The sequence below is a fragment of the Desmodus rotundus genome, chromosome 7 (assembly GCF_022682495.2).
Source record: "Desmodus rotundus isolate HL8 chromosome 7, HLdesRot8A.1, whole genome shotgun sequence".
Classification (NCBI taxonomy): domain Eukaryota; kingdom Metazoa; phylum Chordata; class Mammalia; order Chiroptera; family Phyllostomidae; genus Desmodus; species Desmodus rotundus.
In genome coordinates, this window is record NC_071393.1 from 85,591,522 (window position 1) to 85,609,133 (window position 17,612).

The 17,612-nt window shown below is 33.8% G+C and overlaps 1 protein-coding gene across 4 annotated transcripts in view; it reads left to right on the forward strand.

Annotated features, from left to right (window-relative positions):
* UNC13C (unc-13 homolog C) overlaps nt 1-17,612 on the forward strand; it is a 543,682-nt gene that overhangs the window by 246,494 nt on the left and 279,576 nt on the right. For all 4 annotated transcript variants that reach the window (XM_053928749.1, XM_053928748.1, XM_053928751.1 and 1 more), the window contains one exon: nt 14,310-14,479. In XM_053928749.1, coding sequence (XP_053784724.1) covers nt 14,310-14,479 — 170 coding nt within the window. The remainder of the gene's footprint in view (nt 1-14,309; nt 14,480-17,612) is intronic.

Sequence of the window (17,612 nt, forward strand, 5' to 3'; positions counted from 1 at the left end):
TTTATAATTGAAATATATTTGACATATGGCACTGGGGAAATTTAAGATGTACAACATGTGAGTTTGATACATTTATATAGTTCAATATGATTGACATTGTAGATATAGGTACAGTTGCCATTGTATCACATATCATCATTTATTTTTTGTGGTGGGAATAATTAAGATCTATCTCCTTGTAGATTTGATAATTAAAACACAGTATTGTCTACATTCACTATACTGTACATTGTATCTCCAGGACTTCCTTACCTACTAGTTGCAAGCTTGTACCCTTTAACAGCATCCCTCCTTTCACCCCACCCCTCAGCCCCTGGTAACTATCATTCTACTCTTTGTTTTATGAGTTTGGACTTTTAGATGCCACATATGAGTGACATCACAGGTCTTCCTGTTTTCTGAGATCTCTTTTCCTAAGATTTTTCCTCTTTCATAACAAAATGTGCACTAAAGTATTTTTGTAAACAAACATGTTCCTTACCTTCATTTCTTAAATATTAATATTACTACTAACATTGTTTTAATATGTAATAATTCTAAAACAGCTGGTAAAATAAGTTTATTTTGCAACATTAGTATCTAGGGAGAAAAATATTAGCTATAAAAATAGAATATAAAACTTCCAAGGATTCTGATCTAATTGTGGAGCCAGAAGGTGGGGCAGGGAAATGGATGTACATGTATTATTAGGTCATACTTGCCCTTTGGTTCTATGATCTGTTACTGTACAAGGACTTGCTTTAGCTAACCTTAAATGCCCATGCATAAATTCCTCTTCACCTCCTTTCTTTTTTCAAAGTTGCTGCTAATAACAGAAATCATTTTTTGTTCTTATTTTTAATCATCTTTTATATCATTGATTTGTAGAATGAATACACAATGCCCAAATTCTACAAAGAAAAACCACAAGAAAACTTAAGCAAAAGTAAAATGTTGGGTACTATCTTTTTTTTTATCCTAACTCCCATAATTTAATTGTCCTTGATGAATGCAGGTGGGAAAAGTTGCTCTGCATTGTCAGTGAGTTTTGAACTTAGAGTTTGTCCATCTCCTGTAATAGAATTCAAAGATAATAGGGTTGGGAATCTTGATTCAATCACAAATCAGACACCACTATGGTCATGGAAGTGGGTTACATAATTTATAATAAATCACTAAGAGGAAATGTGAATGTTGATTATCTAACAATATTTCCATTGGTGGGTCAGAGTTTAAGGAATTAAGCTGTAACTAGAGAATTTAATTACTGTTTGAAAGACTGCTGCTGCTTTGCCTCAGGATGGCTCTTGCAGGTTTCTGGCTGATGATTTTCTTAATCAGTGCCCTGCCTTCCAGCCTGAGTTAAAATGAGATTATTTACAATTAGTAGGTATTTTAAATACATAGTTTTGTTTATTGTAATAGAAAAATATTTTTTAAAAATCAAAGTTTTTACTAATTATATGACCTACATTTTGATAAATACCCTTATAGCTTATTTCAGTGTGTGTGTGTATATGCATATATCGAATAGCTCTTTTACTAATTTGCCTAATAACAAAACCTGGTACAGCATGATTTAAAATATTACAGAATTTTATTTGCTATACTTAAAATGTGTAGCTAAAATTTTACACATTCTTATGAATATAATTTTAAATGGCAACATCACTTATTTTTGGCTTTTTTTTTTAAATAGTTGCCATGAGAGATATTGTTTACTTGCTCCATTAGATTGAGCTCAACTGTAGGTACAGTTTTTCTTATTGAACAACTATTTGCTTATATATTACTTCAATAAGGATTTCCCATCAGGGGATGACTACTTGAGCAAGAGCTTGTCATTTCCATTGAAATCATGACTTCATAACTTATTTATTTTATAACTGGAAATTTGCACTTTTTGACCCCCTGTACACATTTCTCCCACCACCCACTCTGGTAACCACCAACCTGTTTCCAGTATCTATGAGCTCAGTTTTCTGGTTTCATTTTTATTTTATTTTTAGATTGCACATATAAATGAGATCACATAGTAGTTACTTATATCACTTTGCATAATGCCGTTGGGGTCCACCCATGTTGTCACAAATAGGAAGATTTCATTCTTTTTATGGATGAATAATATACATTCCTTTACATATGTAATATATATATTTTTAAAATATATTTTAAATATATATTTAAATATTTTAAATATCTGTGTATTTTAAATATATATTTAAACATATGTAACATATATATATGACTGATATATATACCAGTCATATATCTTACATCTTCTTAATCCATTAATCCATTGATGGACACTTAGATTGTTGCTATATTTTAGCTATTGTAAATAATGCTGCAGTGAACTTGGGGTGCATATATCTTTTCAAGTTAGTGTTTTTGTTTTCTTTAGGTAAATGCCTAGAAGTGGAAATTCTGGATCATGTGGTACTTATATTTTTATTTTCTTGAGGAATTTTTGTACTGTATTCCAAAGTAGCTGAGCCAATTAATATTCCTACCAATGGTGCACAAGGGTTCCCTTTCCTCTGCATGCTCACTAACAATTGTTATCTTTTGTCTTTTTTTTTATAATAGCCATTCTAACAGGTGTGAGGTGATATCTCATCATGGTTTTGATTTGCATTTCCCTGATGATTAGTCATGTTCATTATTGCAGATGTACCCATTGGCTATCTGTATGTCCTCTTAGGACAGTATGTATTCATATCTTCTGCTCGCTTGTATTCAGATTTTTTTCTGTTGAGTTGTATAATTTTTAAATATATTTTGTATATTAGCTTCTCATCAGATATATGATTTGCAAATATTTTCTCCTATTCAGTATGTTGCCTGTCCATTTTGTTGACTTTTATCTTTCATTTTGTGAATGTGGTACACCCCATTGTCTGATTGTGAAGGTCGAACTATATTTGCATCCCTGGAACAAGTTGACCATGATGTACCATACTTTTACTGTATTGTTGAATTCTATACAGTAAGGTTTGTTAGGAATTTTGCATCTATTTTTCATTGGAGATACTGGCAAGTAATTTTCTTATGGCATCCTTGTCTGATTTTGGTATCAAGGTAATGCTGGCCTCATAAAATAAGTTTGGAAGTATTCCTTCTTCTGTTTTTTGTAAGAGTTTGAGAAAGATTGGAATTAACTATTTTCCCCATTGAATCTTTTTTGTTTTTTTAAATTTTTATTGTGTTTTATTCCATTGCCACTTATCCCCTTTATACACCTCATCCCCCACAATACCGTACTGTTGTCCATGTCCATGAGTCCTTTTGCCTTTTCGCTCCATCCCTCCTTCCCCAGCTCCTCCCATAGCTGTCAGCCTGCTCTCTATCTATGGGTCTGTCCCCATATTCCTTGTTCAGTTTGTTCATTAGAATCCACGTATGAGTGAAATCATATATTTGTCTTTCTCTGACTGCCTTATTTCACTTAGCATAATGTTCTCCAGGTCCATCCATGCTGTTGCAAAAGGTAAATTTTTATTCTTTTTTATGGTCAAGTAGTAGTCCATTGTGTAAATATCCTATAGTTGTTTTATTCACTCATGTACTGATGGACACTTATGCTGCTTCCATATCTTGGTGGTTATAAATAATGCTGCAATGAACATAGAGGTACTTATGTTCTTTGAATTAGTGTTTAGGGTTTCTTTGAATATATTCCCAGAAGTTGGATAGCTGGATCAAAAGGCAGTTCCATTTTTAATTTTTTTAGGTATCTCTATACTTCTTTCCACAGTGGTTGCAGGTATTAATTCTTAGTTGAAGGTTTAGAAGAATTCACCAGTAAAGCTCTCTAGTCCTGGACTCTTTTGTTCATTAGGAGTTTTTTGATTATTGATTTAATTTCCTTTCTAGTAATCAGTCTATTCAGATTTTCTATTTATTATTCAGTCTTGATAAGTTGTATGTTTCTAGAAATTTATCTATTTCTTCTAGACTGACAAATTTGTTGGCATATAATTGTTCAATAGTCTCAAATTATTCTGTGCAGTTCTGTGGTATTAATTGTAATGTCTCCTCTTTAATTTCTGATTTTATTTATTTACATCTTCCTCTTTTTTCATGGTGAGTCTAACTGAAGGTTTGTCAATTTAATATATCTTTTCAAAGAACCAGCTCTTAGTTTCATTGGTCTTTGCTACTGCCTTTTTAGCCTCTATTTTTTTTATTTCTTCTCCTATATATTATATTTTCTTTCTTCTACTTACATAGGCTTCATTTGTTTCTCATTTAGTTTCTCAAGGTATAAAGTTAAGATTTTGAGATTTTTTTGTTTGATTCTTGTGGTAAGTATTATTGATATAAACTTACCTCTTAGAAATGCTTTTGCTGCATCCCATACATTTTGATATGTTCTATTTCCATTTTGGTTTGTCTTAAGGTCTTTTTTTTAAATTTCCCCTTTGATTTCCTTTGACCCATTGGTTGTTCAGTAGCATGTTGTTTAATCTCCACATATTTGTGAATTTCCAATTTTTTTGTAATTGATTTCTGGTTTCATACTCTTATAGCTGGAAAAGATGCTGATATGATTTTAAACTTCTTAAATGTATTAAGATTTGTTTTGTGGCTTAACATTTCTATTTGCAGAATGTTTATGTGCACATGAGAAGAATGTGTACTCTATTACTTTTGGATGGAATGTTCTATAAGTATCTATGTGCATTTGGACTACTGTTTCCTATTGGTTTTCTGTCTAGATAATCTATCCATTTAGATAAGTAGGGAATTAATTTCTCCTACTACAATTATATTGCTATTTCTCCCTTTAGGTTCATTAATATTTTCTTTATATATTTATGGCTCTTTTTTGCCTGATGTGTAGTTGTTGTTCAGCATTTGGGTTTTATCCAAGGAAATTATTCCATATGTAGCTGTAGACTCAATGTGCTCGTGAAAGTGATGGAGTTCAGATCTTTCTACACTGCTGTATTAAAACAGAACCACTGAGTTTTTGCTTACTTTGATTTTTGATTTAATCATCAGAGGTATGTATTTGGGCCATATCTAGGAAACTCTAAATCTAAAAATATTATCAGTGGGACCATGGGCAAAGTTGGAATAAATAATTATAAAGACATTAGTTATTGGAATGACCACCAAAATAAAATTGCACAAATAGTAATTGGCTCTAAGAGTACGGTACCTATGAGTTAAAAGCAAAACTTAAAACACACACACATACAGACACACACAGAGACACACACACACACACATGAATCCTGAGTCCTGAAAAGTGAAGTGTTTTCCTTCAATATTGGCAGAAATAGAATATCTTATTCTCAAGAAAACAAACCAGTCCCCTTTAACAAAGAAAAAAAACCCATAAAGTTAGACATGAATCATTCTATTTGAATGGAATTATTTTTAATTAAAGGACAACTACAAAGCAAATGGTTCTAACAGTATTTATTTTACTTATTGTATTTACCAAGAATTTGTACAATAAAATGCATTATTTTCTAATCATAAAAAAGGCAAGTTCTCGAACTGGTAAACTAAACCAAGAGTCTTGACTGACTAATCAATCAGTTTGGAAGTGGTCTAACAAACTAAGATTTAATGGGACTATGCTTTTTCTCTCTATTGTATGTGATAGATTTTCCTCTTGTGTATGATGATATTTCTTTTGTCAACTTTTGTTTAGTAAATGAGCCTATTATTTCTCATTTGAAATGTAAACTTTTATATTTTACTAAAAGTCAAGGTTTGTGAAATATATGGTAAAGAGTTAAGGAATAACATAAAATATGGCAAGAATATAAAACAGTGCAACCATCTCTGACAAACTTGATATGGCTGAGATTGAGAAATTCAGTAGGACAAAATTGAAAATGACAAAATGCAAGAGAAAATTCACTGCCTTCAAAAGAAACAGTTGGGCAGGAGAAGCAGGCAAGCAAATCATAATGAGGCGTACACTGCCAATATGCACTGTACATTCCACAGCATTGCCTTCTTATTTTACTTCTTTTAGCTGTTTAACTTTGTAGATGCAAAGAGGTCAGATCAATTTAAATAACTATGCTGCCTCTTTTCACATCAGAGAACTGCTGACAACAAAGATGCACCTGCCTCCCCCATCTGCTAGTTTGGCTGGCAGGAAGGAAAAGAACTTGCATGTTGGCGAAGGAAGAATCTGGGTAGGACAACAGTGAAATCTAGAGTAAAATCCAAGCTGGTGCAAGGTGTTCTGCAAGCTGTAAAATGTAGTGTAATTAGAGTGTCTTTTTGGTTCAAATGATTTTAATTATTGAAATGTACAATTTTCAGTATGTGAACAAAAAGTTTAAAACCTAAAAAAATAGTAACAGGTTATAAATTAAATTCATTTAAAATTACTTCATATACTTTTAAAATTAACTTAGTAGGTTTTTCAAAATTGTTTTCCCACTGGATTTGATTACAGTTTCTTTCAGTTTCACATTAAGCCACAACTGTGGTTTAGTCAAAAAGACATTTATTTCATTCAACAAGAATTGCAGGTATAGCCATTTGAGGGCTAGTATGGTAACTTAATTGTCTCATTAAAAAATGAAGTTTACTCTATCTTCTTGTTGCAACATCTTTAGTGAGGGCTATTTTATATCCATGTTCAAGGGTAATAAAAAAGAAAATAGAAGAAACAGGACTAGAAGATTTTTGCTTGTACCTCATTGGCAGAACTAGGTCAAGTGGTCATCTCCATTTGCAAGGAAGGCTGGGATATTGTATCAAAATAGGAAAGGTAAAAGCAGGGTTGAAAAGTTGGTCTATGAATGAACTTATAGTATCTGCTACCTTCTACCTTTGACTGAAGTTTATCAAACTTTCTACCTGTATATTTAAATCAAATGAATTCATCCTCTCCATTCCATGGTAGATAATTCAAAAATTATATCAATTTTCTGCATTTAGTTTTGAAGTCCATAATCTTTGGGTATTCTCTCTAAGGATCACAGGTTTCACTTTGTAATCCTTGGACCCATAAGTTAGAAACAAGTCATCTTCCTCCAAAAATACCAATGTATTATTAGAAGACGATAGGATAACAGCAATTTTATTAATAGAAGTCTCATTTGGTGAGAGGGAAAGTGGGAAATATATGACTATTATTGGTAGATAGCAAATACAGAGTCCTGTTGGATAGATATATTCAGGACTTCCAATCCTAGCAGCAGAAGTAGTTACTTGGCTAGCCAACATGGCAGGTCCTGGTACTTTTTCGGGGGTGAATTTTTTGGCCATTTTTTCCAAGTCCTAGGTTACACCTCTGGGGAGACCATCCTTGCACAGCTTGTCAACACCTACACTCTCTAGACAGGTACTGTGTAAAGTGAAAGTAAATGAATGAGTGCTCTAAAAATGATTAAAAGGCATTACATATATACAATAACCATAAGCTGGTGCCATCTCAGGATATCCAGGCATAGAGTCTTCCTATTTGGGAAGGGACTATACTTGGACCTCACTTTTATTGCTGTAACCTCAAGAACCTAGACATTACTTTAAGTACATCTGTAGCCAGATGAACTAGAGGCACATTTAGGAATATGTACCATTTCCTGGAAAATTTACCAGGCTTCAAGAAGATGGTTTTCAACTCAATTTTATGATTAACCACATAAGCCAAAAAAAAAATGTAACTCTTTCCTACTTGCTCTTCTGTTCTGATCAATTTCTCTCTTAATCTAATGGGTGCTGTCCCAGGCCCTGCAAAATAGTATGCCAGCATGAGATGGCAACACCATTAATTTGGTTTTTGCCACCAATTTCTCCTTCATTGTCACTCAGAGACTTCCTAAAGGAAGATGTTTGAAAGCTCAAGGGCAATCATTTTATCTCTTTTTGAAGTTGCACTTAGAAACCTCCCCTTGTACAAGTACATTTTTGTGTATAGAGGTAGCTGGCTTTTCTCAACCCATCAGGGTTCCAAATTATGATCTTCTCAGTCAATTTACATTGCAGGACACAAGCAGAGTGAGCCTCTTTGGCACAGCTGTGCTCCCTTGTATCTCTGCTTACAGACTGTCTAGCTCTACTTTAAGTGTACCTCTGCTATAGTACACTTGTGAAAGCAGCAAGATTTAATGAGCATATGCCAACATTCTGAATTTTATTTCTACCATCATACTAATAAAAAAGCTTCATTTGGCAGGTAGTTGGAGTTCCAAGGTATATATAGCAAGCAACATTTTCACCAGCTGTCTTACTATTGCATTTTAAAATGCTTGACTTGGGGTGGTAAACACACAATACAATATACAGATGATATATTATTACACCTGAAACCTATGTAATTTCATTAACCAATGTCACCCCAATAAATTCAACAAAAAAGTTTTCTAAAAACCTCCAATAAACAAAACAAAAATAAAATGAAATAAAAATGCATTGGCTTTGCAGCCTAAAATGATTAAATCTTTACTGTCTTCCCATACACCTCACAGAGTGAATTCCACATTTTAAGTTCTGTTATTGCCACTCTCTTAATTCTTTTAAAATTGTTACATTAGTCAGTATTCTTAAATGCAAATAACACAGTTTACTCTAGTTAGCTTATGCAGAAAAATATTATTTCATAACTTTTAGGTCACTCAAGAATTTTTGGAGAGGTCAGAGTATTTGCCTCTGAAGCTACTGTACAGAAACAACATCCAATTATATCATGGGGTTTCTTTAGAGAAAATACCCCTGCAACCATTGATCAATACTTTTGCCTCTGAGAACCAAATTCCAGAAATGCTACACCAAAGTACTAAATCCTCCACTACTACATTACCAAAAGAGTAAAACCTCAGAATATTGCCTCACTTTGCTAAATTTTGAGTTCAGATGTTGCTTGAATGCAGGTCAACTATCTAGACCATAGCAACAAATGAATTTAGCAATGTGAGTTATCTAACTTCAGTCCTGAGTAGATGAGGGATACAGCCAAGTGAAAGCAGAATGTTTAGAGATGCTGGGCATTCATATATGGCACCTCTCCCTCATATTTGAAGTACATCTCTGGTTTTACACCCATTGCAAAATCCTTATGTAATTTCCAGTATTAGAAACAACAGTCCCACTGTTTTCTTTACTCTGTGAAGATCAAAATATAAGTTTCTGATGATTTAAACCTAAAATTGTTTGATTTTAATACTCCTCAAAAATAGCTGTTTGGAAAATATAAAGTAGGAACTAGCAAGCCTTTATGAGAAACAGGTAGAACCAGTGTTGTTAATGAAAGACGTTAACAATTGGGGAATCTTGGTGTGCAAGAAGCCTTTGTAAACTCTTTACAACTTTTCTGTAAATCTAATACTATTCTAAATTTTAAATTTTTCTTAATTTAAAAATGAAAAACATAGTTTCAATGAGAAATGCAGAGACTGAAATTTCCTTTGTTAAAATTACAAGTATATTTATAAGGGTAGATCATTAATTATTTGTATTTGTCCTGAATCCATTAATTTCAAATACATTTTATTTTGAACTCAAAAATGAAGAGTTTGGTTGGTTGAATTATGTAACCTTGGTAAGCCTCCACTGTGCCTAGCACATAAGTAGATGTTCAATAAATAACTGCTTAACGGGTGGCTGAATAAATAGATGGATATATGGATAAGGGCATAGTGAACTTTTTATATCATAATAAAGACAAAAATACAAACCAAATTAATGCAGAAAATTAATGGAAAATGAATGGTCATTTGGAAGGTGTACAAAAAAAAGAACCTATTTCTCATAGAAACTTGGAAAGGAAGATAGTATTGTCTCTCCCTCCTCTTGGTCTATAACATACATATGAGGTCTGTCCAGAAGGTATCCAGTCATGTAATATGAAAAATAGAGACATGTACTGAAGAGGATACAAGATACAAGAAACATTGTACATAGGACACTGACACCTCATTCCCCTTCTAAGTAGGCATTTGGGACCTCACACAGTTCTCCCAGTCACCATCAGCTGCCCCATTACATTTTCCTGAATCTCACTGACAGTCTGAAATCTCTCCCTTTCAAAGGTGATTTTAGGTTTGGGAAAAGCCAGAAGACACAGAGCACCAAATCTGAGATGTAGGGGACATTGTCGTGATGAAGCTGCCAGTCACCAGTTGCCCATAGCTGCAGCCTTCTAAATCATCTGAATAGTTTCCATGGAGGCATGTTCAAACTTAACACAAAATTTGATGCAGATTCATTGCTCTACTCAGTCATTTTGAATGTAATGGCCATACAATACACATGCTCACTCAATGGCATCTACTGTCCCCACTGACTAGTACAGTGAAGTCGTCATTGTTCAAGCATGCATATTCCAGTCCACTTTCCTTGGCTGCCAGGATACACTGATGTCATGCAAACCATTCTCATTATTTTAACAATGCTCGGACTTTTTCCAGATAGACCTCATACATAATTATGTACAAAGAGGAAGAGATGATAATGTATGTATGTGTACATATATGGGTAGAGAGATATGTACACATTTATATATATGTTATTACTGTTTTATGTAGATTACTAGCTGTGTATATATTTAACTAAAACTTTTTACCTTATATTTATAACATAAACTAGACCACCAAAGGAAGTTTTTTCTTCAAAATAAGACAGGCTATTTTATTGTGTTAAAAAATAGCTTCTAGAAATAGTTACCAATCTTTATTATCTAGAGATTGCTATTTATTGTACCTGTTATTTGCAAGTAAAAAAAAAAATAGATCTTTGTCTCCTGGAACTTATGTGAACTCTGACGAATTATCAAAAAGTGACAATAAGGGACTTCTTTCTGTTTTTATATTTTGAGTTTTAAGTTTATGGCAAAGGTAACTTTTTTTCCTGATACCCTAAGTTTCCTTTCATTCTTTTTCTAAGACAAGTATGAGGCAAATGAGCCAGTAGTTGGGTTTTTGTTCCTACATAGAATTTATTTATAACAAATAAACTGAAACCTTAGTCATTTCTAATATAAAGTTTGGGTAAATTACCAAAGATTTAATTATCTAAATATTCTTAATAGTGTGATTTCAGGTGTGTGTTTTTTATAGTTATCCTTGGAATTCTGAGTATATGGGAGATAGCTGTGCGTTATCTTTTCTGACAGCTCTCCTTGGTGAAAATTGGGCATTGTTAGCTTTTAGGCATATAGTATCATGAATTAATTCTTCCTCCTTCCACACTATTTCTACAACATTTTACCAATAAAATAACTATTAAAGTTGGAGAATTTATTTGATAGTTGTAATATTTCTAAGAATAATAAAATTATTTTTCTTCAAATATAATAAAGGGGAATTTATTTTGGCAAAACTTTGCAGACTTCTTTAATGAAAGATACATTCTAAAAACTGTGCAAAAGATACAGATATTAGAATGGGCTCTACCTTCAAAAGGAACTCATGGAATAACAACATTATAATAATATAACTAACATATATCAAATGCTATGTGTCTATCACTATGCCAACTGCTGTAAGACTTTATTTCACTTATTTTCCATAAACATCTTGTAAGATATATATTATTATCCCCATTTTATAGATAAAGAAAATGAGATTCATAGTTAAGTCATAGAAATAATTAGCAATTCTCAACCCTATTAGATACAATGACCTTTTTATATAAAATAATTTGATATTTTTCTAAAACAAAATATATAATTTAACCTAGAAATATATTTAAAAATCAATATTATATTGTAGCCATAATATAAAGAAATAAAAGTATTCTAATATATATTGTAATATGTGAAGTTAGACAAAACTACCCTAGAATACATACTTTAGTAGATAATCTACTTTCCTCTGTAGGTAAAATTAGCATGAATGTGACCATCTCAAATGCAAACTGATACAATATTTTGATTCAAATACTTTGAGTGGTTTTGACATTGGTAATTTAGTTTGTCAAAATGGAAAACAACCCTTAAAGTTCTGAACAATAATAATAAAGTCTTACTTTGATTAGTGATTTACGTACTAGTTGTTTGCCAGGAAATTTCAGTGTCTAGTAAAACATACCCAAATGTTGGTGTTTTTATATACAGAGTTAAGTTCCAAGCTAAGGTTTGTGTTTCACATCTTCATCAATGTCTTCTTGTCATTTTAAATAATGTGAACTGTCCTTTAGGTGTAGGGTTCTCCATTCCTTACCTAGTCCATTGCATGACAATAGTGCCCTTCAACATTTGTTGAAGGGACCAAAAATGTCCCAGAAATTTCCAGAATGCTCTGTGTTGAAAATTCCCACATTAAGCAGAAATAGTGGAGCTATAATTTTTCACGTTGGCATGTTGGACCTGAAATCTCATTCTTGTATTTGCTTTATTATTTTTGCCTTGTAGGTTAATGGGAGAGACATTAAACTGTCAGAAGTTCTTAAATAATTACTGTGTCATGATCTCATTTGGCAATTTGGTGTGGGCTATAGACCCCTTTTTCAAAAGTATATTTTTAAATGCATAAGATAAAATACATAGAATTAAAAATAAAATCAATTATATTTATGTGGCTTTAGTACAGTAAAGATGGAATAACATTTTTAGTTCCATAACACATATAATGTTAAGTAAATATATTGCTGAGAAAATCTTATAGGTACTGATAAAACTGCTGTGGTTTGGTGCCTATATTCATAATTGAAGGAAAATAAAGATGAAGTTGGTTTTCAAAATTTTTTTAAATCCAATTTCAGTGACACTCAGAACTCACCCACTGACCACAGGTTAAAGACCCCTGCACTAAAGTGAATGTGTGTACAGAGTAAATTTGGAGCTCAGTGTTTGTTGGGAACTGCCCTGCCTGTTTTCAGAGGCTGTAACCCCCCATGGTTAAGGCTGAGTCAGAGTTGGGACCATAAGCCACTAAGGAGACAAAGCTTATCTCCCTGGCAGGGGTGCCATCTCTGCCCACTTTACCTTTCTTGGCCCTGAGCTTGACCAGTTAGCCAATGATGGGTAAGATTCCTCAAGGGAGGAACAACCTAAGACAGGCATGGTCACGGAAAAGGCCCAGAGGGAAGGACTCGGGGGGCTATAGGAAAAGGGGGTGATGGACCCTCGCCCCTGGGCTTTGACATAGCCTGAGTCCTCATTCTGTCTGCAAGAAGTCTCCTAATCTCTTGGCTACCTACTTCCCTTGCCTGATTTAAGCCTGAAACAATGACAGAGGGTGGTGCAGTCCTGTGCTGGGAGGGGCGGATTCCCTGGGGAATCAGGCCTAAGAAAGAATGCATAAAATCCTGTGAAACCTGCTTTGTTTATACCCTCAGCTTAAATGATAAGGGTCCAGGTCTGAAATGAGTCCATCTCCCAAAGTTTTATAGCCCTTTAATTAACTGACTGTAACTCAGAATAAGCCCTCAAAGTTCTCTATAAATTATGTATTGTTTGATCCTTACTGCCTGACAATGATTGATGAGCTTTATCTGTATTCCTGTGCAAATGAACCTAATAAAAGCCCATGGCGGAAAAGGCTCTTGGCCCTTCTCCTTTGAGAGATCGGCCACCTCTCCTCCCCAAGCAGATCACATCTTGGTAGACTTACTCTTCATCCGTGGCAGACGTGGGGCTCAGAGATAAAGCTCCGCAACAAGTGTTGATTATTCAAACTGGCTCAAAAAGCTGTAGAAAATGTTATAAAGATCAGGTGACTAGTTGATTCTTAGAAAATGATTAGTTAGCAGGCAGAAAATCTTAAGAGTATGTACAAAAGCCATAGTGTTAAGAAAGACCATGATGTATATGGCCAATACTAAGTATTAATAGTTTGCTTCAACAAGATAAGGTAGAGGAATCCTGTAAATGAGGAATGGACTAAGATGTGCAGCTTATTGTTAAAAACAAAAGGATTTTTCTCTAATTCAATTTGACTTAAAAATATATGCTTAATGGGATTTTTGGTTTATCAAAAAGGAGACTGATGTCTGCTTTTTCAATACCCAGTCTAATAAAATTAGCTTTATATTTATAGTGCAGAATTTTCTGAGCGTGGATATGTTGTTGCAGATAACTGTTGTGAATAAGAAATATGCCATAGAGAAAATACCCCAAACAAATGTTTCTGACCAAAATTTTATTATATCTACCTCAGTTAAAGAAAATAGGATTGAATGGAATAGGATTTTCTCTAATTCACAGTATTTAACTAATACAACTTTTCTTCAATATCCCTGATATCTGATACCTACATGCCATGGTTTGAATGGGTTATTGAGAAATCTAATTTATTATGTAATATATACTATGCCTTTCTGAATTAAATAGACATAAACTAAGTTGCTAACATCAAATGCCATTTAGGGCAGTTATCAGTGGTTGTTAACTTTTCCACATTTATTTTCAGTGAGTGCCATAACTCCACAGATCGAATCAAAGTCAGAGTGTGGGACGAAGATGACGACATCAAATCCAGAGTCAAGCAACATTTCAAAAAGGAGTCAGATGATTTTCTGGGACAAACAATTGTAGAAGTGAGGACCCTGAGTGGAGAAATGGATGTCTGGTACAACTTAGGTGACTATCTGATAAAAAGTTAAATAAAATTCCAGAATGTGTGTGGCATGTATTCTATTCCCATACAGATAAAAATAACTAATGCCAACCAGAAAGTTTTCTTTTTTTCTAGAAAATTCTGTTGGACTTTATATGACTTAGTTTCATTAGAAACAAAAGGTGATAATGAATAATTCAAATTTGGTATTATTGGAAGTCATTGGTAAGTTTGAGCTGAAAAGAGAAAAGTCTTTTCAAAGAGTCAACTGATGTCTTTTAGGAGAAAATTATAACCCATTCTTAACTTTTAAATCAGAAAATGTAGCTCCAGAAACCTTTGGCAAATGTATCAAAAAAGTAATAATCAACCTATGACTTAATACTGTTTGACATACTTCCTTTTGGTCCCTAAATGAATTTTAGCAATAATGGAAAAGTGTACTTTGGATATCTTTCAAGTGGTGATATAAATGCCAACTCATTTATGCTTACTCTAATGATGACAATATTGAAAATGTGTTTGATTGCCAAGATTAATGAAATTTTATCATGTAACCAATAATTACATAAAGATAAATTTTAATTCAACTTTTACTAGAATAATAACCTAGAAACTTAGGTTCTGTTTAATAATAGTGAAAAATATGGATAACCTCTATTACAATAAAGGATAGGTATAATCCAAAATTTCTTAATCATGATACTTTGAAATGTTTTCATTAAATTTTTAAGTGCTGGTGGTGAATCAAAGAGGGGTTACACAGTTCCAAGATTATGAAGTCTTTTTTTTCATTTAGGATATCAATATATTTTAGCAAACTGAACAGTGCTTCTGGGTTTTTTAAATATACATATTTTAAATAATATAATATTTGACAAAATAAAGGGATAAGATCACAGAATTAATAAAACGCTAAATTATGTAATAATTTTTAAAATTTTTATTTATTTTTTAAAATTATTTTATTGTTGTTCAGTTACAGTTGTCTGCATTTTCTCCCCACCCCACCCCACCACCACATCCAAACCCACCTTCCTCCCTTTGCTCCCACCCTCCCCCTTGGTTTTGTCCATGTGTCCTTTATAGTAGTTCCTGAAAACCTTGCTCCCCACTGTCCCCTCCCCACTCTCCTCTGGCTATTATTAGATTGTTCTTAACTTCAGTGACTCTGGTTATATTTTGTTTGCTTTTTTCTTTTGTTGATTATGTTCCAGTTAAAGGTGAGATCATAGGGTATTTGTCCCTCACCGCCTGGCTTATTTCACTGAGTATAATGCTCTCCAGTTCCATCCATGTTGTTGCAAAGGGTATAAGCTCCTTCTTTCTCTCTGCTGCATAGAATTCCATTGTGTATATGTACCATAGTTTTTTGATCCACTCATTTACTGATGGGCACTTAGGTTGCTTCCAGCACTTGGCTATTGTAAATTGTGCTGCTATGAACATTGGGGTGCATAGGTTCTTTTGAATTGGTGTTTCAGGATTCTTAGGGTATAATCCCAGCATCGGAATTGCTGGGTCAAAAGGCAGTTCCATATTTAGTTTTCTGAGGAAATTCCATAGTGTTTTCTACAGTGGCCGCACAGTCTGCATTCCCACCAAAAATGTACTAGGGTTTCCTTTTCTCCGCATCCTCTCCAACACTCCAGTGTTTATGTTGGCCATTCTGACCAGTGTGAGGTGGTATCTCATCGTGGTTTTAATTTGCATCTCTCTGATGGCTAGTGATACTGAGCATCTTTTCATATGTCTCTGGGCCCTGTGTATGGCCTCTGTGGAGAAGCATCTGTTCAAGTCCTTTGCCCATTTTTTAATTGGGTTGTTTGTCTTCCTGGAGTGGAGTCGTGTGAGTTCTTTATATATTTTGGAGATCAAACCCTTGTCTGAGGTGTCAATGACAAATATGTTTTCCCATACAGTTGGTTCTGGTTTCATTTTACTGCTGTTTTCTTTAGCCCTGCAGAAAATTTTTAATTTCATGAGGTCCCATTTGTTTATTCTTTCCTTTATGTCTCTTGCTTTAGGGGGCTTGTCTGTGAAGATGTTGCCATGTGGAATGTCTGAGATTTTCCTGCTAATGTTTTCCTCTAGGACTTTTATGGTGTTACGACTTGTATTTAAGTCTTTTATCCACCTGAATTTATTTTTGTGTATGGTGTAAATTGGTGATCAAGCTTCATTTTTTTGCATGTAGCTGTCTAGATCTCCCCACACCATTTATTGAAGAGGCTATTTTTGCTCCATTTTATGCTCCTGCCTCCTTTGTCAAATATTAATTGATCATAAAGACTTGGGTTTATTTCTGGGCTCTCTGTTCTGTTCCATTGGTCTTTCTATGTGCCTGTTTTTATGCCAGTACCAGGCTGTTTTGATTACAGTGGCCTTGTAATACAGTTTGATATCAGATGTTGTGATCCCTCCTGCTTTGTTCTTCTTTCTCAAAATTGCTGCAGCTATTTGGGGTTGTTTATGCTTCCATATGAATTTCTGGAATATTTCTTCTATATCTGTGAAATATGTCATGGGTACTCTAATAGGGATTGCATTGAATCTATAAATTGCTTTGGATAGTATGGCCATTTTGATGATGTTAATTCTTCCAATCCATGAGTATGGTACATGCTTCCATTTGTTTGTGTCTTCCTTAATTTCTTTCTTCAGTGTTGTGTAGTTTTCTGAGTACAGGTCTTTTACCTCCTTGGTTAGGTTTATTCCTAGGTACTTTATTTTTCTTGTTGCTATATCAAATGGGATTTTTTTCCTGATTTCTGTTTCTGCAGTTTCGTTGTTGGTATACAGGAATGCCTTTGATTTCTGAGTATTGACTTTGTATCCAGCTGTTTTGCCAAATTGCCTTATTAGGTAGAGTAGTTTTTTGGTGGAGTCTATAGGGTTTTCCATGTACACTATCATGTCATCTGCAAACAGTGACAGTTTCATTTCCTCCTTTCCAATTTGGATGCCTTTTATTGCTTTTTCTTGTCTGATTGCTGTGGCTAGGACTTCCAATACTATGTTGAATAGGAGTGGTGAGAGAGGGCATCCTTGTCTTGTTCCTGATCTTAGTGGGAAAGCTCTAAGTTTTTGTCCATTGAGTATGATGTTGGCTGTAGGTCTCTCATACACGGCCTTTATTATATTGAGGGATGCTCC